This window comes from Pseudochaenichthys georgianus, unplaced genomic scaffold (genome assembly GCF_902827115.2).
Source record: "Pseudochaenichthys georgianus unplaced genomic scaffold, fPseGeo1.2 scaffold_1337_arrow_ctg1, whole genome shotgun sequence".
In the NCBI taxonomy this organism is placed as follows: domain Eukaryota; kingdom Metazoa; phylum Chordata; class Actinopteri; order Perciformes; family Channichthyidae; genus Pseudochaenichthys; species Pseudochaenichthys georgianus.
Window position 1 is genome coordinate 8,714 of NW_027262221.1, and position 27,904 is coordinate 36,617.

At 43.3% G+C, this 27,904-nt stretch overlaps 2 protein-coding genes across 3 annotated transcripts; one reads left to right on the forward strand and one right to left on the reverse strand.

The window, feature by feature from the left end:
* The first annotated feature begins 591 nt into the window (after positions 1–591).
* On the forward strand, positions 592–27,904 carry LOC117440929 (glycerol-3-phosphate acyltransferase 3-like). Of its 2 annotated transcripts, none has more exons than XM_034077147.2 (14): positions 592–1,076; positions 2,481–2,604; positions 4,719–4,882; positions 8,409–8,475; positions 10,127–10,415; positions 10,723–10,797; positions 10,878–10,967; positions 13,216–13,309; positions 16,419–16,534; positions 18,198–18,253; positions 18,348–18,433; positions 20,084–20,212; positions 21,237–21,316; positions 26,970–27,904. In XM_034077147.2, the coding sequence occupies exons 3-14, from the start codon at positions 4,748–4,750 to the stop codon at positions 27,061–27,063; spliced, it is 1,311 nt and encodes a 436-aa protein (XP_033933038.1). In that variant the 5' UTR covers positions 592–1,076; positions 2,481–2,604; positions 4,719–4,747; the 3' UTR covers positions 27,064–27,904. The 2 variants fall into 2 exon arrangements, with proteins under 2 accessions (XP_033933038.1, XP_071058237.1); XM_071202136.1 differs by having other exon boundaries at positions 2,481–2,603; positions 4,710–4,882.
* Positions 2,626–4,085, reverse strand: LOC139433215 (uncharacterized; the record flags this gene model as incomplete). Its single annotated transcript, XM_071202137.1, has 1 exon — positions 2,626–4,085. A coding segment is annotated over one exon (834 nt), but the record flags the coding sequence as incomplete, so codon positions are not given.

The following is a 27,904-nucleotide window of genomic DNA, read 5'->3' on the forward strand; positions in this document are numbered from 1 at the left end:
ACTGCGCTAAAACAGCTGATCACAATGTTCACACTCTGTGGTCACGAAGTACTCCACTAGCCCCCCCACCCCCTCTGTCGACTTTCCTGAAGTACTCCACTAGCCCCCCCCCCTCTGTCGACTTTCCTGAAGTACTCCCCGTTGATAGAAATCAACACGTAATGAATTAAGACCCCACGGTTTGATGATTGATAGGTGTGTGGGTTGTCTTTCATTTTGACACGCAGAAAAATGTTATAATAAACATACATACTGTATGTTAAATGGATATATCCGCCTTCTTTCATTTATCTTTCCATTCCCACAACAATATACATAAATAAATGGCATATTTTGGACATAGTTCGAATGGTGATTAATCATGATTAATTAATTTTTAAGCTGTGATTAATCTGATTAAAACATTTAATCGTTTGACAGCCCTAATATATATATATATATATATATATATTGCTCCCATAAAATCCCCGGGGGTTTTTGCTTTGTATGTCGGGGGCGGGAGATTCATGTGATTGGTTGTTGGCCGTGTTGCTTGAATAAAATCCCCAAGCTCCAGACACGCCCAGCTCCAAGCTATTTTTGAAGCTGTAGTGTGGACGCTCCGTTACAGTCGCTAAGAGAAGGAGAGTTGTGAGTGCTTAAGCTGTAGTAACGTGTGATTACAACGTCAGGCAGTTGCCGTGATCAAGAGTTTTAAAACGATCGATTAAGTTAAGATAATAAGCTATCAGCAACAGAACAGGCACACGGGATACCCGGAGGTGACAACAACAACAACAACAACCGGAAGTGACAACACGCTCACCGCAATAGTGGTCCGTGCGTTTACAGTGTTTGAATCATCACCCATATTATACTCATGTGTTGGGTTCTGAAAAGCATGACTTTGCACTTTGCTGCATTGCATTTGAGCTGCCAACACTCGGACCACCTTTGCATTTCTCTGGGATCTGACTGGAGTCTTTCTGCATCCTCTTTACACTCAATTACCTTAAGACTTTAGTATCATCTGCAAACTGTTTCATCTCCGTCCACACTGAGCCAGGACAACACAGAGAGAACGGTACGCCTATTGTGTAAGTATACAAGCAGGCCACACGGTTTGATCACAAATACATAAACTCTGTTTTTATTAAAAAGTACTGCATGTGTTCTCAGCCTTGAGAAACTTGACATGTGTTGGGATGCGTCTGAAACTCTCTTTAGAGGTTTAACAATAAAACAGATATTTCAACGTGAGCCTACTTTGTTCATGTGCTGTTGAGGTTCATTTCAGTAGCTTTGTGCTATCATGTATTCACAAAGTGTGAAGAGGAGGCAACTTTAGAATAGGGAACCTGTTCAGGTCCATTCGAGTTCAGGTCCATTCTACTAGCTTATTGGTTATGAACGAGACTTCACTTTAGAATAGGGAACATATTCTTAGACAGAAATACCTCATTTTGAGTTGTTTAGACTTAATTAACACTTATAGTTTCACGTCTTGTTCCATGAGAAGAGATCATATTTGTTAAGTGTTATTATGGGAGAATCACTATTCTTGTGCTCCTGCTGCCTTATTAGGCCCATATTGAGCAGCTCATATTGAGACCAGAACTCATAGACAACAACTTCCTGACTTGCAACAAATCAGCACTACTTAGAGGGTTATTGAGGAAACTCTCAACTAATGGCTTATTAAATGTAGAATATGTAGAATAAGGCATTAATCCGTGTTTTATAATGACTAATAAAGAGCCAATAAACTGCTAATATGCATGTTAATTAACAACTAGTTGATGGTTAATTTGTGTACCTTAATATTGTGTTACCAATAAAATATTAGTTTTATTCCTTAGATGCTAATCCAAATATTTGGAATTTTTAGAAATAAAATAAAAATATCAATTAAAACAATTACAAACACGTTAGTAAAATACTTGTCTGTGTCATACAAATAAAATATAATGTTGCAAAAACAATAAAAGAACAGTACACAAAGTAATAATAAATATCTAAAACAAAAAAAGGAAAATAAAACTTGTTTTTCTGACCAGTGAAAAATACAATAGATTATCTAAATAAATAACAAAACAATTTATCCGTCATCTTTGTTGTTGAACTTCACTGTGGTGACGTATAGTAGACATTAAAATATGTTATACAAAGTTAAAGTTAAAAGATTACCAACATAATGAGAAACGCTCTGGAAATAATTAGTTAGAAACTAAGTAATAACTAAGAGATACTTATCCATGTTTTAACTCTTCATTTTGAGATACTAGCTCATTATTTGTGCGAAACCAAGTCATTGTTTTGAGATACTAAGTCTTTAATTTGACGATTACTAATAATATTTTCAATAATAAATATTTTGGCAAAATCTTGTAAATATTGTGGAATAAAATCTCATAATTTGTGGTTATTTTGAGATTCTAAAATATGAAATATACATTATTTTCTCATTATCACATGATGTTATTCCCCTCTCTTTGGCACAGTTGGTCTTCCATAAAGGGGCGGGGCTTAGGGTCTGCCTACTCTCTGCATGTTGGGAAACAAAACCAGCTTCTCTGATCCAACTGGGAATCTAACTCTAACTGGGACAGATTCACCGAATACCAGGTAAATATATATATATATATATATATATACAAATACATGTTATATATGTAGTTGTTGTTGTTGTTTGTGTTCCTGCTGTTTGTTCTTCAGTTTTCTTTACATAACTTCGTCTAACGGGACTGCCAGTACTTTTCCTGCAGCTGGTGTCAACATGTGGAAGTACATTCACTTACAATGCAAGTTTTGTTTACTATAAATACAAATATAATAATGCAAGACTCATCAAAAACAAGCTCCAGGAGTATTATCAGATACATGTACTGTCAATACTATTAATTATACACAATGTCCCACTCAGAATGGTAAATATACATCATAACATAAACAGCATTTTAATGTAAAAGCTGTTGCAGATGAACTCCTCGTTATGACCAAGTGTTAATAAAGCTATAATACACAGTAAAGATGTATAAATAGAGTCATTTATTTAAGGTCATTTGGACAAAAAAATCGGAAATAAAAGTACAATATTTAACCCTTTGCTATACGAACTCAACTAAAGTACCTTTTGGTTTAGTCAATTTGCATATTTATAATATTCTATAAGCCTTTACTTTGATAAAAGAGGTGTTTGCAGGAGGTTATAGAGATACACCGATTCAAGTATCATTAATACATATTAATAAAAGGCATGAAAATGTACTTTTTTAATTAGCATAACGCTCTGGTTCTCCTGTTCTGGTTCTCCGGTTCTCCTGTTCTCTGGTTATCTGGTTATCCTGTTCTCTGGTTCTCTGGTTCTGTGGTTCTCCTGTTCTGGTTCTCCTGTTCTCTGGTTCTGTGGTTCTCCTGTTCTGGTTCTCCTGTTCTCTGGTTCTCTGGTTCTCCTGTTCTCTGGTTCTGTGGTTATCTGGTTCTCCTGTTCTCTGGTTCTGTGGTTCTCCTGTTCTGGTTCTCCTGTTCTCCTGTTCTCTGGTTATCCTGTTCTCCTGTTCTCTGGTTCTCCTGTTCTCCGGTTCTCTGGTTCTCCTGTTATCTGGTTCTCCTGTTCTCCTGTTCTCTGGTTCTCTGGTTCTCTGGTTCTCTGGTTCTCTGGTTCTCCTGTTCTCTGGTTCTCCTGTTCTCTGGTTCTCTGGTTCTCCTGTTCTCTGGTTCTGTGGTTCTCCTGTTCTGGTTCTCCTGTTCTCCTGTTCTCTGGTTCTGTGGTTCTCCTGTTCTGGTTCTCTTGTTCTCTGGTTCTCCTGTTCTCTGGTTCTCCTGTTCTCTGGTTCTCCTGTTCTCTGGTTCTCCTGTTCTCCTGTTCTGGTTCTCCTGTTCTGGTTCTCCTGTTCTCTGGTTCTCCTGTTCTCCTGTTCTGTGGTTCTCCTGTTCTGGTTCTCCTGTTCTCCTGTTCTCTGGTTATCCTGTTCTCTGGTTCTCCGGTTCTCTGGTTCTCCTGTTCTCTGGTTCTCCTGTTCTCTGGTTCTCTGGTTCTCCTGTTCTCTGGTTCTGTGGTTCTCCTGTTCTGGTTCTCCTGTTCTCTGGTTCTGTGGTTCTCCTGTTCTGGTTCTCCTGTTCTCTGGTTCTCCTGTTCTCTGGTTCTCCTGTTCTCCTGTTCTGGTTCTCCTGTTCTGGTTCTCCTGTTCTGGTTCTCCTGTTCTCTGGTTCTCCTGTTCTCTGGTTCTCCTGTTCTCCTGTTCTGGTTCTCCTGTTCTGGTTCTCCTGCTCTCTGGTTCTCCTGTTCTCCTGTTCTCTGGTTCTCCTGTTCTCTGGTTATCTGGTTCTGTGGTTCTCCTGTTCTCCTGTTCTGGTTCTCCTGTTCTGGTTCTCCTGTTCTGGTTCTCCTGTTCTCTGGTTCTCCTGTTCTCTGGTTCTCCTGTTCTCCTGTTCTGGTTCTCCTGTTCTGGTTCTCCTGCTCTCTGGTTCTCCTGTTCTCCTGTTCTCTGGTTCTCCTGTTCTCTGGTTATCTGGTTCTCTGGTTCTCCTGTTCTCCTGTTCTGGTTCTCCTGTTCTGGTTCTCCTGTTCTCTGGTGCTCCTGTTCTCTGGTTCTCCTGTTCTCCTGTTCTGGTTCTCCTGTTCTGGTTCTCCTGCTCTCTGGTTCTCCTGTTCTCCTGTTCTCTGGTTCTCCTGTTCTCTGGTTATCTGGTTCTGTGGTTCTCCTGTTCTCCTGTTCTCTGGTTCTGTGGTTCTGCAGGTGATGGCGTGACCCCCCCCCCCCCAGTGATGGAAGGTGTTGTGGTGTGGTTCTTCCAGCTGTGGATGTTTGTGGTTCTGTTCCTCATCATGTTACCCGCCATGTTCGGCCTCTCTCTGGGGGTCACCGGGGTCTACATCCAGGGCCTGGTCCACATCCTGGAGGTAACATGTGTCCCCTCTTCTCCATGTCTCTTCTACATCAACATGTGTCCCCTCTTCTTCATGTCTCTTCTCCATCAACATGTGTCCCCTCTTCTTCATGTCTCTTCTCCATCAACATGTGTCCCCTCTTCTTCATGTCTCTTCTCCATCAACATGTGTCCCCTCTTCTTCATGTCTCTTCTACATCAACATGTGTCCCCTCTTCTCCATGTCTCTTCGACATCAACATGTGTCCCCTCTTCTCCATCAACATGTGTCCCCTCTTCTTCATGTCTCTTCTACATCAACATGTGTCCCCTCTTCTTCATGTCTCTTCTCCATCACCATGTGTCCCCTCTTCTCCATGTCTCTTCTCCATCACCATGTGTCCCCTCTTCTCCATGTCTCTTCTCCATGTCTCTTCTCCATGTCTCTTCTCCATCACCATGTGTCCCCTCTTCTCCATGTCTCTTCTCCATCACCATGTGTCCCCTCTTCTTCATGTCTCTTCTCCATCACCATGTGTCCCCTCTTCTTCGTGTCTCTTCTCCATCAACACGTGTCCCCTCTTCTCCATGTCTCTTCTCCATCACCATGTGTCCCCTCTTCTCCATGTCTCTTCTCCATCACCATGTGTCCCCTCTTCTTCGTGTCTCTTCTCCATCAACACGTGTCCCCTCTTCTCCATGTCTCTTCTCCATCACCATGTGTCCCCTCTTCTCCATGTCTCTTCTCCATCACCATGTGTCCCCTCTTCTTCGTGTCTCCGGACGGGGCAGATCAAGAGACAGGTGGTGGTGCAGCGTCACGACAGAGGCCAAAAAGAGGCTTTATTGCTGTTAAACTCACACTACCTTTAACGATAGCAATGCTAACGTAGCCGGGCGCTAACCGACTTAGCGGTTTCCTCGCTGGGCGCCTCCTGCTCCTCCACGTGCCACTCCCAGCTCAGCAGCTCTGGGTGCTTTGTCTGCCTTGAGGGAGTGATCAGCACCAGGTGTGAGGTCTCCCCACCTGCTCCCAATACTGCTCATTGGCAGCGGGTGGAGCCCCCTGGTGGGCATGCGGTGTCTCCCACTCCCCTGCCTCTCAGCCCCTTACACTACACACATATATAACACCATTAAAACCAGTCTGGTGTGAAGGGGTGGTGCATCTATTCCATTGGATTTGATCTACTTGCACTATTGAAACTATTGTATCTGTGTCATTGTGTTATTGTGTTATTGTGTCATTGTGTTGCTCTGACGGAGGAGACACTTCCCTGTTAGACATCACGCGTCACTTGGACGCTTTCATCCAAGGCGACTCACACACTCCACACTGTGGGCAACCCCCACAGGAGCACTTTGGGGTGAAGGGTCTCAGGGACACAACGACATGCTGACTGCAGCGGGACTCGAACCTGCTACCCCGTATCAATAATACACCTTAACAAAAAGCATGAAAAGGTACTTTTTAATAAGCATAACGCAGTCAAATCCAGTCCAAACGTTCTTTAATCGTCTCAAAGCGGAGGCTGGTGCTGTCCCAGTGGAGCCACTGATCAACTGGTCGCTCTGAGTCTGACGTGGTCGTTGGAAGTCTTCTCACGTTGTCTAAAACCTGCAATAAATCTCGTCCTGCAATAGACGTTTATCCAGTGGCGGCTGGTGGAAAATATTTTTGGGGGGACTGTTGATATCGTGAGTGAAACCCCTTAAATTAGGACTTCTGGTGACGTAATGGCGCGTTTCCACTTGGCCTAGCACCGGCTAGCGGGTCCTAATTCACAGTTTTTCTGGCCCCATAAAATCGTGGTTCTAGGGCCAGGAACAACCGGGCTGAGTCGGGCTGAGCATGCTAAACTAGAGAGAGAATCGCTGGCAAGGGGCTGCAACTACAACAAGATGAACATATCTGACCGTGATTTAATTGTAATCCACGTTTCTAAATGATGAAGTAACAACACACTGATACCGGTTAGTAACCATGAGTTAATGCTTTGAGTCTGCAGACAGACGGCAGAGAAACACCTTTTACAATGCGTGTTTTCTGAATGGAGATCGGCTAAGCTAACGTTATGCTCCGACCGTCCACACTCACAGCAACGGCCTCCAGACATAAACAAAGCAGCGCCTGTGTTCTCCATGACACAGACAGTCTGTGGTTTGGACTGGTTTCACTTCTGTCTGGTTTCTGAACAGATCGTATCTGTCCCCGGCTGTTTGAAGAGCCAGCATGGGAAACAAAAGAGCATTTACCTGTTTGCATCCAGCTAGCCTTCCTGGTGTACCAGCTACGTGAGAAGCCTCGTTCATACCTTTTGTCTTTTTCACGAGCCTGCTGCGATATATACAAATCGGGTTGGTCCGGCCCAAGGTCTTTAAGTATACATTTATCTCCCAAACTTCTCCTTTCCAAAGGATTGGAGATTAGCTCTTGACCGGAATTGGGCGGACCGAGGTCCGGAGACTCCACCTGCACATGAAGCCATCCTCATCAACTACTGCCGTACTGCGTCATCCCACCGGATACGAGTCACTAGTGTCCAAACTACTCACAGACTGGATCTGATCATCAGATTTGACGACGCTGATTGGCTGAAATTATGTTTCAGCATCATAGTTTACAGATAGCAACAGTCAGCTGCGAGTGGCTGCTGCTGCTCTGGTTGAGGGCTCCTCTCTTAGCGCCCAGACGAGAGAGGGTAATGACCACAGACTGTATATATAAAGGTAATGACACACGGGCAAGGCCAGGCAGGAAACATGTGACTTATCAGTAACTTTAGACATCGTCGTAACACCATTTTAAACGAGAGTTTATGGTAGATTATACATTTTACGGATACCAATTATATAATATATTTTATATTTATATTATATAATATATATTTTTTTATATATATATATATTTTTTTTTGGATGTGGGAAGAGGTGGGGCGGCGCCCCTAGCGCCCCTCGCGCCCCTAGCGCCCCTAGTGCCCCTATGGGCCGGCTGCCACTGCGTTATCTGAAACAGCGAGGGTGCATTCACACCTAGTGTGTTTGCACCAGACGACAGTTTGTTACTCTGCTGTTTGAAATGCTGTTCAACCATTGGTCAGACATTAAGGGGGTAAAAACTTAATTCCTACCGTAGCCTCCACCATGGAGCATCGGCAGGTTATTTTCATGCTGCTGTTAATCCGATCAACTCGGGACGGCTCATATGATTATAAGATCATCAGAAACACTGGAGCACTTCTGAGGCTCCTGGTGGACCCTCTGAGCGGCGACCTGGCTGCGTCTCAAAGCAGAGCCGCAACACGCACGCCTACATGTGTTCATTCTGCTGACCTGTAGCTTCACTCATGAGGCAGTCACCTCTCGCCCAGGCCTTCCTGTCTGTCTCCGTCTGTGACCCTGGTCCCAGACTCTGCGCTTATCATGGCGGAACCTTCCAGAGAGAAACGGACAGTTTGACTGCAGCCTCGTTCTTCTCTGCCCTCTTCCCCGATTGCTCCACATGTTTGTCGAGTTGTGAAACATGTCGGAGGTGGTGTGACATCCCAGTGTGTTTTCAGTGGGCGACGCTCCGGATCCAGAGGGAACGGGAGCAGCAGAGCGGCGTTCCCGATCCTCTGCCCAACGGTGAGACCCTCAACAAGGACCCTCGTTAACGAGGCGTCATCGGGGGTTCGTTGGGCCGCTGGGAGGCTGGAGGCTGGAGGCTGCAGGGGGGGCATACGTGAACAGATGCATGGCTTCAATGCATAATGACAGTCTATAACAATGAAGTCACATGAAATAATATCAAGAGAAATATACAGCATCCACAATTACACATAAACAAATAAAATACATACAAAACATAGTAAAGAAAATGGGCATATTATTAATATTAGTTATAAATATCTACATTAAAAGAAATACATAAATTATAAATATAAAAAAATACATTTTAAACAAAAGACTAAAGACTACAACATGTAAAGAATACAAGTTGATTAGATAAATAAATGATACATATTACAATCCAACAGAACAATTCAAAAAGGGAAAAACAAATACATGATTACAAATCAAATGTATTATTATTATAAAATTATTACAAATAAAAATACATATAAAAAACAATTTGTTAAACACATTCGTAGGACAAAGCATGATTACATGTATTTGATGTTGTAATGACTTCTTTAAGGAATCAGTTTCTTTCTAAACTCAGATATTCATAACAGCCAGACTCGGGTGAGCGGCGCATCGGGGGTTAACCCGGCAGCTGCACTTCCTCTCAGGAGGCCGTGGTGTGTGTGAGGGTTATCATGTGATGCTGTGTGTGTGTGTGTGTGTGTGTGTGTGTGTGTGTGTGTGTGTGTGTGTGTGTGTGTGTGTGTGTGTGTGTGTGTGTGTGTGTGTGTGTGTGTGTGTGTGTGTGTGTGTGTGTGTGTGTGTGTGTGTGTGTGTGTGTGTGTGTGTGTGTGTGTGTGTGTGTGAGTGAGAGTGTGTGTGTGTGTACTGTTGCATAAGTTCAGTGGAACAAGAGTTCACTGAAACTCTTTTAACCCGTTCCCTTCAGCTCCACTCTCAGTTAGAGAAACTACTGGTTATTAATATTAGTTTATAAGTTTATAAGTTCTAAAAGATAAATCTAATATATTAAGATCGTATCTGAGGTAAATCTTTCCTCCTGACTCTTTTTATGTGAACACCTAAAATGTGTTTTATGAACATTTTCTAATTGAAATGTTTTTGAAATATTAAACATTAGTTTAAAAACTGTGAACATATGATTTAAATCAGAATAAAAACAAGAGGGAAAAAAGCAAACAAATGTGATAATTATAGTTAATATAAATAAATAATAAAACAAATTCTTAAAAAACATGGAAACAAAAAACTTGAAGAAAGATTAAAAAAAGACTAAATTAAAGAAACCAATTATATTATATATATATATATATATTATAGTATGAAATATGTCTTTCCTCCCACAGGAATCATTGAGCGGGGGGGCTCCATGCAGCAGGGGGTGCCTGAGAAAAACAGAATTAAAAACAAAATAAAGAAAAGAAGATAAATAACAAGAAAAACACTTGATAAAAAGGAAACATTTGAAACTATAGTAAACATAAATAAATAGTAAAAATGCTTCGAAAATATGGAAGAAAATACGAAAAACTTGATAAAAAATAGAAGATACAAATACACAATTAAAGGAAAATAAATCACTTAAAATGCAGCTTTAAAAGCTCCAGAGCAAAGTGCTGTAGAGTTAAAGTAACACATGTTTGTCCCACAGGAATCATTGAGCGTGGAGGGGGCTCCATGCAGGAGGGGGTGGGGCGCCTGCGGGGCGACGGCCCCCCGACGGGCGGTCTCTTCTCCCTCAGCGACGCTCTCTTCTTCTACCAAACGGGGCTGGAGAGCATCGTGGACGATACGGTCACTCAGCGCTTCTCCTCCGAGGAACTCAACTCCTGGAACCTGCTGACCAGAACCAATCAGAACTTCAGATACATCAGCCTGCGCCTCACGCTGTTCTGGGGGGTCGGGGTGTTCGTCCGCTACGGCCTGCTGCTGCCCTTCAGGTCATTAACGAGTCTTTAACGAGTCACTAACGAGTCTTTAACGAGTCATTAACGAGTCACTAACGAGTCATTAACGAGTCTTTAACGCGTCTTTAACGAGTCTTTAACGAGTCTTTAACGAGTCAGGTAACAATCAGAACTTCAGATACATCAGCCTGATCTGGGGGAGCGGCCTGCTGCTGCCATGCAGGTCCTTAACGAGTCCTTAACGGCTTTAGGACGTGTTCCTGCAGATCTGCCTCTAAAAGGAGCACTCGTTAACCTGAAGGATGCTGATTGGTCAACGTGTCTCCATCTGGTCTCTCAGGGTCACTCTGGCTGCGATTGGTCTCTCCTGGCTCGTCATAGGAACCGTTCTGGTGGGGCTGCTGCCGGAGAGCAGGTACAAAAACACAGATGCACAGCATACTTAAATATATACTATATATATATATAATGCATAATATCTGTTCTCTGCCTCAGTGTGAAGAACTGGCTGAGTGAACTCGTCCATCTGACCTGTTACAGGGTCTGTGCCAGAGGACTGTCAGCCACCATCCTGTACCACAACAAGTCAGTAACTAGTCAGTAACTAGTCTTTAACTAGTCAGTAACTAGTCTTTAACAAGTCAGTAACTAGTCTTTAACAAGTCAGTAACTAGTCTTTAACAAGTCAGTGACTAGTCAGTAACTAGTCAGTAACTAGTCTTTAACAAGTCAGTAACTAGTCAGTAACTAGTCTTTAACAAGTCAGTAACTAGTCTTTAACAAGTCAGTGACTAGTCAGTAACTAGTCTTTAACAAGTCAGTAACTAGTCAGTAACTAGTCTTTAACAAGTCAGTGACTAGTCAGTAACTAGTCTTTAACAAGTCAGTAACTAGTCTTTAACAAGTCAGTAACTAGTCAGTAACTAGTCTTTAACAAGTCAGTAACTAGTCAGTAACTAGTCAGTAACTAGTATTTAACAAGTCAGTAACTAGTCAGTAACTAGTATTTAACAAGTCAGTAACTAGTCAGTAACTAGTCTTTAACAAGTCCGTAACTAGTCAGTAACTAGTCAGTAACTAGTCTTTAACAAGTCAGTAACTAGTCAGTAACTAGTCAGTAACTAGTCTTTAACAAGTCAGTAACTAGTCAGTAACTAGTCAGTAACTAGTCTTTAACAAGTCAGTAACTAGTCAGTAACTAGTCTTTAACAAGTCAGTAACGAGCAGAGTTGGGTGTACTGTAATAATATTACTTTTGTCGGTAACGGAGTAATGTAATGCCTTTTATAAATCAGTAATCACGATACAGTTACTAACATTGCCCGACATGCAGTTAGCCTACTAACATAAAGAATGACTAGATTCTCCCTACCGACAAGAGGGATTTCCATTTGCGCGACTTGCGCGTCCACATCATGGAGGTAGAGGTCCACATCATGGGTGTAGAGGTCCACATCATGGATGTAGAGGTCCACATCATGGGTGTAGAGGTCCACATCATGGATGTAGAGGTCCACATCATGGGTGTAGAGGTCCACATCATGGATGTAGAGGTCCACATCATGGGTGTAGAGGTCCACATCATGGATGTAGAGGTCCACATCATGGGTGTAGAGGTAGGTCCACATCATGGGTGTAGAGGTCCACATCATGGGTGTAGAGGTCCACATCATGGGTGTAGAGGTCCACATCATGGGTGTAGAGGTCCACATCATGGGTGTAGAGGTCCACATCGTGGGTGTAGAGGTCCACATCATGGATGTAGAGGTCCACATCATGGGTGTAGAGGTCCACATCATGGGTGTAGAGGTCCACATCATGGGTGTAGAGGTCCACATCATGGGTGTAGAGGTCCACATCGTGGAGGTAGAGGTCCACATCGTGGGTGTAGAGGTCCACATCATGGGTGTAGAGGTCCACATCATGGGTGTAGAGGTCCACATCATGGGTGTAGAGGTCCACATCGTGGGTGTAGAGGTCCACATCATGGATGTAGAGGTCCACATCATGGGTGTAGAGGTCCACATCATGGGTGTAGAGGTCCACATCATGGGTGTAGAGGTCCACATCATGGGTGTAGAGGTCCACATCGTGGAGGTAGAGGTCCACATCGTGGGTGTAGAGGTCCACATCGTGGATGTATAGGTCCACATCATGGGTGTAGAGGTCCACATCATGGGGGTAGAGGTCCACATCATGGGTGTAGAGGTCCACATGCAGTGCATTAACATGGGTGAGTGAGTCAACAGCGATAACGCTCGAGGGGTGGAGGTCAGCCCATTATTTTGGGTTCATCCAAAGAAAGGACAGGAATGTGACGGTGAGGTGCAAACTGTGTCCAGGCCAGAAGCTGTTACCCACTGCTGCAAACACCACGTCACACCTCCACAAGCACCTCCACAAGCACCTGCAAAGAACACATGCTAACGTGAAGCTAATAGCTAAGGAAGACATCCAAATCCAGAGTGAGGATGTCGAGTAAAGTAACGAGTAAACAGCAAACATGCAAAGTTATATGATGAGGCCCTCTGTGTCGCGACGGGGTGCTAGTGGAGCCTTCAGATGAGGCTTCAGATGAGCCTCCCTCCACAAAATGAAGCACCCTCCGCAGTCTGCGTGATCTGCCTGTAGGGAGTAGAGTAACGCGTTATGTAGTGAGTAACGAAGTAAAGTAATATATTACTTTTTTTAGTAAGTAATAAGTACTATATTCTCTGTTAACGAGTCACCATCCTCTACCATAACAAGTAAATAACCAGTCATATAACATGTAACGAGTCACTAACCTGTCCCTGGTCTAGTCTCTCTAACAGAGCTCCCTCGTGTCTCTCAGAGAGAATCACCCTCGGAAAGGAGGGATCTGCGTGGCCAATCACACGACGCCCATCGATATCGTGATCCTGGCCAACGACGGCTGCTACGCCATGGTGAGGGTCTTCATTACGTCTGATTATACAGGGGGAGACTAATATACAGAATACACCATCCTGTACCACAACAAGTCCAGAACAAGTCCAGAGCAAGTCAGTAACAAGTCAGTAACAAGTCTTTAACAAGTCAGTAACAAGTCAGTAACAAGTCCAGAACAAGTCAGTAACAAGTCAGTAACAAGTCCAGAACAAGTCCAGAGCAAGTCAGTAACAAGTCAGTAACAAGTCAGTAACAAGTCTTTAACAAGTCAGTAACAAGTCAGTAACAAGTCCAGAACAAGTCCAGAGCAAGTCAGTAACAAGTCAGTAACAAGTCAGTAACAAGTCAGTAACAAGTCAGTAACAAGTCAGTAACAAGTCTAGAACAAGTCAGTAACAAGTCAGTAACAAGTCAGTAACAAGTCAGTAACAAGTCAGTAACAAGTCAGTAACAAGTCAGTAACAAGTCAGTAACAAGTCAGTAACAAGTCTAGAACAAGTCAGTAACTAGTCAGTAACAAGTCAGTAACAAGTCAGTAACAAGTCAGTAACAAGTCAGTAACAAGTCTTTAACAAGTCAGTAACAAGTCTAGAACAAGTCAGTAACAAGTCAGTAACAAGTCAGTAACAAGTCAGTAACAAGTCTTTAACAAGTCAGTAACAAGTCAGTAACAAGTCAGTAACAAGTCAGTAACAAGTCTAGAACAAGTCAGTAACAAGTCAGTAACAAGTCAGTAACAAGTCTAGAACAAGTCAGTAACAAGTCAGTAACAAGTCTAGAACAAGTCAGTAACAAGTCAGTAACTAGTCAGTAACTAGTCAGTAACAAGTCAGTAACAAGTCAGTAACAAGTCAGTAACAAGTATTTAACAAGTATTTAACAAGTCAGTAACAAGTCAGTAACAAGTCAGTAACTAGTCTAGAACAAGTCAGTAACAAGTCAGTAACAAGTCAGTAACAAGTCTAGAACAAGTCAGTAACAAGTCAGTAACTAGTCAGTAACTAGTCAGTAACAAGTCAGTAACAAGTCAGTAACAAGTATTTAACAAGTATTTAACAAGTCAGTAACAAGTCAGTAACAAGTCAGTAACTAGTCTAGAACAAGTCAGTAACAAGTCAGTAACAAGTCTTTAACAAGTCTTTAACAAGTCAGTAACAAGTCAGTAACAAGTCTAGAACAAGTCAGTAACAAGTCAGTAACAAGTCTAGAACAAGTCAGTAACAAGTCAGTAACAAGTCTTTAACAAGTCTTTAACAAGTCAGTAACAAGTCAGTAACAAGTCTAGAACAAGTCAGTAACAAGTCAGTAACAAGTCAGTAACAAGTCAGTAACGAGCCTTTAGCGAGTCAGGAATTGGAATCAATGTGTAGTTCACGGAAAAGGATACCACATGTAAAAATAACACGGTTAGCAGAGATGCTAATTTACCTGAGGCATGTAATACAAAAACAGAAGTTCCAAAGTAAACATGGAAAACAAGAGAAAATACATTGGACTCTAGGTGTAGTGATGGGGTGTCTGTGGTCCATCAGGTGGGTCAGGTTCACGGGGGTCTGATGGGGTGTCTGTGGTCCAACAGGTGGGTCAGGTTCACGGGGGTATGATGGGGTGTCTGTGGTCCAACAGGTGGGTCAGGTTCATGGGGGTATGATGGGGTATCTGTGGTCCATCAGGTGGGTCAGGTTCACGGGGGTCTGATGGGGTGTCTGTGGTCCAACAGGTGGGTCAGGTTCACGGGGGTATGATGGGGTGTCTGTGGTCCAACAGGTGGGTCAGGTTCACGGGGGTCTGATGGGGTGTCTGTGGTCCATCAGGTGGGTCAGGTTCACGGGGTCTGATGGGGTGTCTGTGGTCCAACAGGTGGGTCAGGTTCACGGGGGTCTGATGGGGTGTCTGTGGTCCATCAGGTGGGTCAGGTTCACGGGGGTCTGATGGGGTGTCTGTGGTCCATCAGGTGGGTCAGGTTCACGGGGGTCTGATGGGGTGTCTGTGGTCCATCAGGTGGGTCAGGTTCACGGGGGTCTGATGGGGTGTCTGTGGTCCATCAGGTGGGTCAGGTTCACGGGGTCTGATGGGGTGTCTGTGGTCCAACAGGTGGGTCAGGTTCACGGGGGTCTGATGGGGTGTCTGTGGTCCAACAGGTGGGTCAGGTTCACGGGGGTCTGATGGGGTGTCTGTGGTCCATCAGGTGGGTCAGGTTCACGGGGGTCTGATGGGGTGTCTGTGGTCCATCAGGTGGGTCAGGTTCACGGGGTCTGATGGGGTGTCTGTGGTCCAACAGGTGGGTCAGGTTCACGGGGGTCTGATGGGGTGTCTGTGGTCCAACAGGTGGGTCAGGTTCACGGGGGTCTGATGGGGTGTCTGTGGTCCAACAGGTGGGTCAGGTTCACGGGGGTCTGATGGGGTGTCTGTGGTGCAACAGGTGGGTCAGGTGCACGGGGGTCTGATGGGGTGTCTGTGGTCCAACAGGTGGGTCAGGTTCACGGGGGTCTGATGGGGTGTCTGTGGTCCAACAGGTGGGTCAGGTTCACGGGGTCTGATGGGGTGTCTGTGGTCCAACAGGTGGGTCAGGTTCACGGGGGTCTGATGGGGTGTCTGTGGTCCAACAGGTGGGTCAGGTTCACGGGGGTCTGATGGGGTGTCTGTGGTCCAACAGGTGGGTCAGGTTCACGGGGGTCTGATGGGGTGTCTGTGGTCCAACAGGTGGGTCAGGTTCACGGGGGTCTGATGGGGTGTCTGTGGTCCAACAGGTGGGTCAGGTTCACGGGGGTCTGATGGGGTGTCTGTGGTCCAACAGGTGGGTCAGGTTCACGGGGGTCTGATGGGGTGTCTGTGGTCCAACAGGTGGGTCAGGTTCACGGGGGTATGATGGGGTGTCTGTGGTCCAACAGGTGGGTCAGGTTCACGGGGGTCTGATGGGGTGTCTGTGGTCCAACAGGTGGGTCAGGTTCACGGGGGTCTGATGGGGTGTCTGTGGTCCAACAGGTGGGTCAGGTTCACGGGGGTCTGATGGGGTGTCTGTGGTCCAACAGGTGGGTCAGGTTCACGGGGGTCTGATGGGGTGTCTGTGGTCCATCAGGTGGGTCAGGTTCACGGGGGTCTGATGGGGTGTCTGTGGTCCAACAGGTGGGTCAGGTTCACGGGGGTCTGATGGGGGTCCTGCAGAGGTCCATGTCCAGGTCCTGTCCTCACGTCTGGTTCGAGAGGTCGGAGATGAAGGACCGCCACACCGTCGCCAACAGGTACGACTGAGCATGGGTCGATGAAAGTGGCAGCAGTGGAAACAGATATCGATGCCAGATCCACGGGGGACGGGACCGCTTTATTCTTCATCCGAGCTGAACGCTTCTGCATCGCATTATCACACATCTGCTTCAGAATGGAAATGCTTTCACTGTGCTTAATGCTGCTGGCTTTATAAACGTATTGACCTGGCAAAGAACATGGTTTATGGCTTTTTATTAAAAGTGTATTAAGCTTCGTTACGTGTTAGCTTGCTATAAGACGGCAGACATTAGCTGGCCTTCTTTTCAGACGGATAGCTACTGTAACAATAGACAGCTAACGTTACGCTTCAACTGATTTGTTACGCTACTTGCTAGCTAGCAAATATCTGCTGTTGAGTTTAAGTGAAGGCTGTGTTCGCTAGATCCTCCAGAGATTGACAACTTGTCCTTAGACCCTCTGTCCTTAGACCCTCTGTCATTAGACCCTCTGTCCTTGGACCCTCTGTCCTTAGACCCCCTGTCCTTAGACCCCCTGTCCTTGGACCCTCTGTCCTTAGACCCCCTGTCCTTAGACCCTCTGTCCTTAGACCCTCTGTCATTAGACCCTCTGTCCTCAGACCCTCTGTCCTTAGACCCTCTGTCATTAGACCCTCTGTCCTTGGACCCTCTGTCCTTAGACCCCCTGTCCTTAGACCCCCTGTCCTTAGACCCTCTGTCCTTAGACCCTCTGTCCTCAGACCCCCTGTCCTCAGACCCTCTGTCCTCAGACCCTCTGTCCTCAGACCCTCTATTCTTAGACCCTCTGTCCTTAGACCCTCTGTCCTTAGACCCTCTGTCCTTAGACCCTCTGTCCTCAGACCCTCTGTCCTTAGACCCTCTATTCTTAGACCCTCTTTCCTTAGACCCTCTGTCCTTAAACCCTCTGTCCTCAGACCCTCTGTCCTCAGACCCCCTGTCCTCAGACCCTCTGTCCTTAGACCCTCTGTCCTTAGTCCCTCTATCCTTATACCCTCTATCCTTAGACCCTCTGTCCTCAGACTCTCTGTCCTTAGACCCCCTGTCCTTAGACCCCCTGTCCTTGGACCCTCTGTCCTTAGACCCCCTGTCCTTAGACCCTCTGTCCTTAGACCCTCTGTCATTAGACCCTATATCCTTAGACCCTCTATTATTAGACCCTCTGTCCTTAGACCCTCTATCCTTAGACCCTCTGTCCTTAGGCTCTCTGTCCTTAGACCCTCTATCCTTAGACCCTCTGTCCTTAGACCCTCTTTCCTTAGACCCTCTGTCCTCAGACCCTCTGTCCTCAGACCCTCTGTCCTTAGACCCTCTGTCCTTAGACCCTCTGTCCTTAGACCCTCTGTCCTCAGACCCTCTGTCCTTAGACCCTCTGTCCTCAGACCCTCACATCGTACAAGGAAACAAGGTACATTTTTTTAAGGGGGAAAAAAACCAGAGAGTGCTAACGTTAGCTAGCCATCTTGTAAGATAGATAGCAAACAATAGCTAGTTAGCTAAGTAGCACAATGACAGATGTGATGCTGGAAAACAGGGAATCTGGGAATGTTTCTAATTGAAATGATTGTTACGGTGCTGCTGATACTGAACCAGAACAACTGAGCCCATCGGGTTCAAACAGGATGTGTGAAAGCTAACAATAAAACCTGCCCTCTGTCCGCAGGCTGAGAGCTCACGTTGCAGCGAGGACGAAACTCCCCATCCTCATATTCCCTGAAGGTCAGTCTGATGGTGGTGATGGTGAAGATGATGAAGATGATGAAGAGGATGAAGATGATGTTATGGTTGTCTAACTTCTGTCTGTGTGTAACAGGAACGTGCGTCAACAACACGTCAGTGATGATGTTTAAGAAAGGAAGCTTTGAGATCGGAGGGACCATTTACCCGGTCGCAATCAAGGTAAACAAACAGCAACCTGTGCCCCAGTTCATCGTTTTCTCCTGTCACTCTCTTTCCCGGCGTAGGTCTGGGCCTTGGCTGTTTCTGCTATCTCTCTTAAGGGGGAGGGGCTTGGGATCATTGTTGTTGGTTATGACCGAGCACAAGCCGCCATGAGACAGTTTATTGTTCGGACATCAAGAGGCCCTTCTTTTCTGGAACGCATTATTTTCTATGGACGACGGCTGTAGTTAGCTTCAGGGTCCATATGTGTTGAGTCTCGCTGATGAGGAACGTGGATTATTAAAACATTAAATTATCAAAGCTCTCCTCATTTCTCTATTCATCTCCATTGATCCAGAAGTTTCCATCACACTCACCAGCAAACACGTCCTATAGAGCGGTGCAGGGACGAGTCCTGAAACCCGGAAGTGAGTCAGCATGTCTCCACTTCCTGTTCCCTGTCTCAGAGCCAATGGGATCTCTCCATAGGGTTAGGAAAGTATCTGAACTAAGGTCTGAGGTTGAGACGCGTTGAAGAGGCGGATCACGTTTTGTTCTACGACATGAAGAGTGGACGTGTCTGAGAAACGATGGTTGTTACCGAGTGGCTGAACAGGACTACAGAAGTCGAGGAGGCCGCTGTACGTCGTTACGCCGAACACGTGAACACTCCTCTGAGGTAGTTTCTGTTCTGCTTGAAAGCCAGTCCCTGCCTCCTCCAAAGTGTTCCAACAAACGCTTCAACTCGTTCCATCTAGAATCTGTGAGTTTGAATCTGGATCTGAAGTCGGCGTGACGTTGAAGTCGTGCTGCTGGACTCGCCTGTAGCTCCTTTGTAGCATCACGTTAGCATTTAGCTTCTGGGTTAGATTCAGCTTCTGGGTTAGATTCAGCTTCTGGGTTAGATTCAGCTTCTGGGTTAGATTCAGCTTCTGGGTTAGATTCAGCTTCTGGGTTAGATTTAGCTTCTGGGTTAGATTCAGCTTCTGGGTTAGATTTAGCTTCTGGGTTAGATTCAGCTTCTGGGTTAGATTCAGCTTCTGGGTTAGATTTAGCTTCTGGGTTAGATTCAGCTTCTGGGTTAGATGTAGCTTCTGGGTTAGATGTAGCTTCTGGGTTAGATTTAGCTTCTGGGTTAGATTCAGCTTCTGGGTTAGATTTAGCTTCTGGGTTAGATTCAGCTTCTGGGTTAGATTCAGCTTCTGGGTTAGATTTAGCTTCTGGGTTAGATTCAGCTTCTGGGTTAGATTCAGCTTCTGGGTTAGATTTAGCTTCTGGGTTAGATTTAGCTTCTGGGTTAGATTCAGCTTCTGGGTTAGATTTAGCTTCTGGGTTAGATTCAGCTTCTGGGTTAGATTCAGCTTCTGGGTTAGATTTAGCTTCTGGGTTAGATTCAGCTTCTGGGTTAGATTCAGCTTCTGGGTTAGATTTAGCTTCTGGGTTAGATTTAGGATGAGAACATAGTAGACGTGTGGAGATTATCCTGAACACACAGACCTTATTTCGAGCTATTTTCCTAAATCCTATGGAGAAATCTTGTAGCTTTTTTGTCGTGGGAACAGCAGTTTCCTGCAGGGTAAATACGTCCTCCCTGCACCGCTCTATTACCTTCCTGTTTTAGAGTGTATAAATCCACTTCCTGTCTGTAAATCCACTTCCTGTGTTTAGTACGACGCTCGCTTCGGAGACGCCTTCTGGAACAGCTCCAAATACAACATGGTGAGCTACCTGCTGAGGATAATGACCAGCTGGGCCATCGTGGTGAACGTGTGGTACCTGCCCCCCATGGAGAGACAGGTAAACAACCCCCCCCATGGAGACACAGGTAAACAAACCCCCCCCCCATGGAGACACAGGTAAACAAACCCCCCCCCCCATGGAGACACAGGTAACCAAACCCCCCCCATGGAGAGACAGGTAAACAACCCCCCCCATGGAGACACAGGTAAACAAACCCCCCCCCCATGGAGACACAGGTAACCAAACCCCCCCCATGGAGAGACAGGTAAACAACCCCCCCCCCCCCCCCCCATGGAGAGACAGGTAAATAAACCCCCCCCCCCCCCATGGGGAGACAGGTAAACAACCCCCCCCCCCCCCCCATGGAGAGACAGGTAAATAAACCCCCCCCCCCATGGAGAGACAGGTAAACAAACCCCCCCCCCATGGAGAGACAGGTAAACAAACCCCCCCCCCATGGAGAGACAGGTAAACAAACCCCCCCATGGAGAGACAGGTAGACAACCCCCCCCCCCCCCCCATGGAGAGACAGGTAGACAACCCCACCCCCCCCCATGGAGAGACAGGTAGACAACCCCCCCCCCCATGGAGAGACAGGTAAACAAACCCCCCCCCCATGGAGAGACAGGTAAACAAACCCCCCCCCCATGGAGAGACAGGTAAACAAACCCCCCCATGGAGAGACAGGTAGACAACCCCCCCCCCCCCCCCCATGGAGAGACAGGTAGACAACCCCACCCCCCCCCATGGAGAGACAGGTAGACAACCCCCCCCCCCATGGAGAGACAGTTAAACAAGAGAGCTCTCCCCAGCCCCCCCCCCCCCCCCCCAGGGGACGCACAACGTGAATGACTGCACTGATCACACAGCTTGCTGACCCCTGATCTAGATCCACAAAAGGTATCGTAGAAAGACTTCATTCTATCAGGAGTCTTTGTACACCTTTAGTTTTCTCCTGATATTACCCATCTTCCCCTCGACATGTCATACTCTTTATATGATGTTTACTTACAGTAAATCTATTGATATATATATATATATATATATATGTTCTGATAGTTAACCCCCTGTGTCTCGGCAGGAGGAGGAGGACGCAGCTCAGTTTGCTAACAGAGTGAAGTCTGCCATCGCCCAGCAGGGGGGGCTGCTGGACCTGGACTGGTGAGGATATATATACTACTGTATATACACTGCACTAAATACTACCATACTGCACTAAATACTACTATATACACTGCACTAAATACTACCATACTGCACTAAATACTACCATACTGCACTAAATACTACTATACTGTACTAAATACTATATACACTGCACTAAATACTACTATATTGCACTAAATACTACTATATACACTGCGCTAAATACTACTATACTGCACTAAATACTACTATACTGCACTAAATACTACTATACTGTACTAAATACTATATACACTGCACTAAATACTACCATACTGCACTAAATACTACCATACTGCACTAAATACTACTATACTGTACTAAATACTATATACACTGCACTAAATACTACTATATTGCACTAAATACTACTATATACACTGCGCTAAATACTACTATACTGCACTAAATACTACTATACTGCACTAAATACTACTATACTGCACTAAATACTATATACACTGCACTAAATACTACCATACTGCACTAAATACTACTATATACACCGCACTAAATACTACCATACTGCACTAAATACTACTATACTGCACACAATACTACTATATACACTGCACTAAATACTACGATACTGCACTAAATACTACTATACTGCACTAAATACTACTATATACACTGCACTAAATACTACCATACTGCACTAAATACTACTATACTGCACTACATACTACTATATACACTGCACGAATTACTACTATACTGCACTAAATACTACTATATACACTGCACTAAATACTACCATACTGCACTAAATACTACCATACTGCACTAAATACTACCATACTGCACTAAATACTACTATATACACTGCATTAAATACTACCATACTGCACTAAATACTACTATACTGCACTAAATACTACTATATACACTGCACTAAATACTACCATATACACTGCATTAAATACTACCATACTGCACTAAATACTACCATACTGCACTAAATACTACTATATACACTGCACTAAATACTACCATACTGCACTAAATACTACTATATACACTGCACTAAATACTACCATACTGCACTAAATACTACTGTACTGCACTAAATACTACTATATACACTGCACTAAATACTACCATACTGTACTAAATACTACTATACTGCACTAAATACTACTATATACACTGCACTAAATACTACTATACACTGCACTAAATACTACTATACTGCACTAAATACTACCATACTGCACTAAATACTACTATATACACTGCACTAAATACTACTATATACACTGCACTAAATACTACTATACTGCACTAAATACTACTATATACACTGCACTAAATACTACTATATACACTGCACTAAATACTACCATACTGCACTAAATACTACTATATACACTGCACTAAATACTACTATATACACTGCACTAAATACTACTATACTGCACTAAATACTACTATATACACTGCACTAAATACTACTATACTGCACTAAATACTACCATACTGCACTAAATACTACTATATACACTGCACTAAATACTACTATATACACTGCACTAAATACTACTATATACACTGCACTAAATACTACTATATACCAGGGCTGTGCATCTTCACTGGTCTCACGATTCGATTCGATTACGATTATCCTGTCAACGATTCGATTCGGTTCGATATCCCGGTGCATCACGATTCATACCAATGCGCTGCATCCTCAATTTTCTATATTACTGCACATGGCTTATTTTTCATCAACGCATACATGCAGTAAATACATATGAACTCTCTTTTTATTATTTAGAAAGTGCTTCAGAAATCAATAACATAAATGTCTTGACATTAATTTATAAACCAAAATAAATGAATTGTATAGGTCTAGCCTCCGTCTCCTGAACACAGCAGACAACAGGAGGATTCACAACAGCATATACAAACAAAAATAGTGCATGTGGGTGCACACTTACATTCTCTGTTTTACTGTTACATAAATCCCATGAATGTATGAGATTAAATTAGCTTCATTATATCTCAGTGATTAAGTGAATAACAAAGTTTCTATCGGGTCACTATCAGCATGTCACTCATTATTTTCAGGGAGGGGGCGGGGCTTGGAGGAACGGAGAGGAGACGGTGATCGCGGAAGCTTTTTTCCTCCTGCCTTCACAAACTTTACACACGTATATATCGTCTGAAAATTGCTAGAGGACATTCATACTTTGCATCCAAGACTTAATTAAATCCACCAAAAACCTGACATGATTGTAACGCGATTATTTTTGAAAAACATAAATCCCTGTCACACTCCGTGTCGCTGCGGCTCACGGAGTGATTCAGAGCGGGTCCTTCTGCTGCTGGTTCTGGACTGGTGTTCTTGTGTTGGTGGATAAAGCAGACTGCTCCGTGTTGCTGTGCCGCCGTCACGTCTGTTCCCTGATCTCTGCGTCACCGACCGATTTGATATTAAAGTGACAGAAAAAACGTTATAGTAAAGCCGCGGCCGGAAAATCAGGAAGCAACGTTACTACTCTATAACCGATTATCTTCCGTCACTGCATCGAGACCGAATCGTCCACGTCCGCATCGCAATGCATCGTAGAAACGATTATTTTCAACACCCCTACTATATACACTGCACTAAATACTACTATATACACTGCACGAATTACTACTATACTGCACTAAATACTACTATATACACTGCACTAAATACTACTATACTGCACTAAATACTACTATATACACTGCACTAAATACTACTATATACACTGCACTAAATACTACTATACTGCACTAAATACTACTATATACACTGCACTAAATACTACTATATACACTGCACTAAATACTACCATACTGCACTAAATACTACTATATACACTGCACTAAATACTACTATATACACTGCACTAAATACTACTATACTGCACTAAATACTACTATATACACTGCACTAAATACTACTATACTGCACTAAATACTACCATACTGCACTAAATACTACTATACTGCACTAAATACTACTATATACACTGCACTAAATACTACCATACTGCACTAAATACTACTGTACTGCACTAAATACTACTATACTGCACTAAATACTACTATATACACTGCATTAAATACTACCATACTGCACTAAATACTACTATACTGCACTAAATACTACTATATACACTGCACTAAATACTACCATACTGCACTAAATACTACTGTACTGCACTAAATACTACTATATACACTGCACTAAATACTACCATACTGCACTAAATACTACTATACTGCACTAAATACTACTATATACACTGCACTAAATACTACTATACTGCACTAAATACTACTATATACACTGCACTAAATACTACTATACTGCACTAAATACTACTATATACACTGCACTAAATACTACCATACTGCACTAAATACTACTATATACACTGCACTAAATACTACCATACTGCACTAAATACTACTATACTGCACTAAATACTACTATATACACTGCACTAAATACTACTATACTGCACTAAATACTACTATATACACTGCACTAAATACTACTATACTGCACTAAATACTACCATACTGCACTAAATACTACTATATACACTGCACTAAATACTACTATATACACTGCACTAAATACTACCATACTGCACTAAATACTACTATATACACTGCACTAAATACTACCATACTGCACTAAATACTACTATACTGCACTAAATACTACTATATACACTGCACTAAATACTACTATACTGCACTAAATACTACCATACTGCACTAAATACTACTATATACACTGCACTAAATACTACTATATACACTGCACTAAATACTACTATACTGCACTAAATACTACTATATACACTGCACTAAATACTACTATACTGCACTAAATACTACTATACTGCACTAAATACTACTATACTGCACTAAATACTACCATACTGCACTAAATACTACTATATACACTGCACTAAATACTACTATACTGCAGTAAATACTACTATACTGCACTAAATACTACTATACTGCACTAAATACTACCATACTGCACTAAATACTACTATATACACTGCACTAAATACTACTATATACACTGCACTAAATACTACCATAATGCACTAAATACTACTATATACACTGCACTAAATACTACCATACTGCACTAAATACTACTATACTGCACTAAATACTACTATATACACTGCACTAAATACTACTATACTGCACTAAATACTACTATACTGCACTAAATACTACTATATACACTGCACTAAATACTACCATACTGCACTAAATACTACTATACTGCACTAAACACTACTATACTGCACTAAATACTACTATACTGCACTAAATACTACTATATACACTGCACTAAATACTACTATACTGCACTAAATACTACTATACTGCACTAAATACTACTATACTGCACTAAATACTACCATACTGCACTAAATACTACTATATACACTGCACTAAATACTACTATACTGCAGTAAATACTACTATACTGCACTAAATACTACTATACTGCACTAAATACTACCATACTGCACTAAATACTACTATATACACTGCACTAAATACTACTATATACACTGCACTAAATACTACCATAATGCACTAAATACTACTATATACACTGCACTAAATACTACCATACTGCACTAAATACTACTATACTGCACTAAATACTACTATATACACTGCACTAAATACTACTATACTGCACTAAATACTACTATACTGCACTAAATACTACTATATACACTGCACTAAATACTACCATACTGCACTAAATACTACTATACTGCACTAAACACTACTATACTGCACTAAATACTACTATACTGCACTAAATACTACTATATACACTGCACTAATTACTACTATACTGCACTAAATACTACTATACTGCACTAAATACTACTATATACACTGCACTAAATACTACCATACTGCACTAAATACTACTATACTGCACTAAACACTACTATACTGCACTAAATACTACTATATACACTGCACTAAATACTACCATACTGCACTAAATACTACTATACTGCACTAAACACTACTATACTGCACTAAATACTACTATACTGCACTAAATACTACTATATACACTGCACTAATTACTACTATACTGCACTAAATACTACTATACTGCACTAAATACTACTATATACACTGCACTAAATACTACCATACTGCACTAAATACTACTATACTGCACTAAACACTACTATACTGCACTAAATACTACTATATACACTGCACTAAACACTACTATACTGCACTAAATACTACTATATACACTGCACTAAATACTACTATACTGCACTAAATACTACTATATACACTGCACTAAATACTACTATACTGCACTAAATACTACTATATACACTGCACTAAATACTACTATACTGCAGTAAATTAGTGAATACTTCTACTATTTCAAATGCTGTTTTAATTTTCAAATGGTAATATAATTGTTATTTTAATTGGGCTTTTTTAAATTGCTTGTGTGTGTGTGTGTGTGTGTGTGTGTGTGTGTGTGTGTGTGTGTGTGTGTGTGTGTGTGTGTGTGTGTGTGTGTGTGTGTGTGTGTGTGTGTGTGTGTGTGTGTGTGTCTCAGGGACGGGGGTCTGAAGAGAGGGAAGGTGAAGGACTCGTTCAGAGAGGAGCAGCAGAAACAGTACAGCAGCATCATCACAGCCACCGACCAATGAGAGGAGAGGAACACACACCTCCACCACGATCAACTCGACACCTGTAAACAATCAACAACTGATCTCAGTGTGTTTATTTACATCCTCCTGAGAAACTCCACAAGGATCAATAACACTTTAAATCATGAAAAGGTACGATGTGAGAGATGATCATGTGACCGGACGTTAACTTCTGGACAGGAAGCTGCACCAACAGGAAGCTGCACCAACAGGAAGCTGGACCAACAGGAAGCTGCACCAACAGGAAGCTGCACCAACAGGAAGCTGGAGGAACAGGAAGCTGGAGGAACAGGAAGCTGGAGGAACAGGAAGCTGCACCAACAGGAAGCTGCACCAACAGGAAGCTGGACCAACAGGAAGCTGCACCAACAGGAAGCTGCACCAACAGGAAGCTGGAGGAACAGGAAGCTGGACCAACAGGAAGCTGCACCAACAGGAAGCTGCACCAACAGGAAGCTGCACCAACAGGAAGCTGGACCAACAGGAAGCTGCACCAACAGGAAGCTGCACCAACAGGAAGCTGCACCAACAGGAAGCTGCACCAACAGGAAGCTGGACCAACAGTCAGACCGCCCTCCTGGTTTTCGTCTTGTTGGAGAAGCTTTTTTAAATTAAGTCAGAAAGTATTTTTTAATTGTATTTTATCAGGAATATTTCCAAATAATCTCGTTTCTAAAATTGTTTTAAAAGCATGTTTTTTGCATGAAAGAATTCACAGAAAAAGGAAGCGTCTGACTTTAAAAAGCAGCAACAAAGAAATACAAACGAGGGAATACAGAATGTTCAGAAACAGAACTGAGTGGATTCAAAGCAGATTCAAGTCTGTATGTTCTGCTTAGAA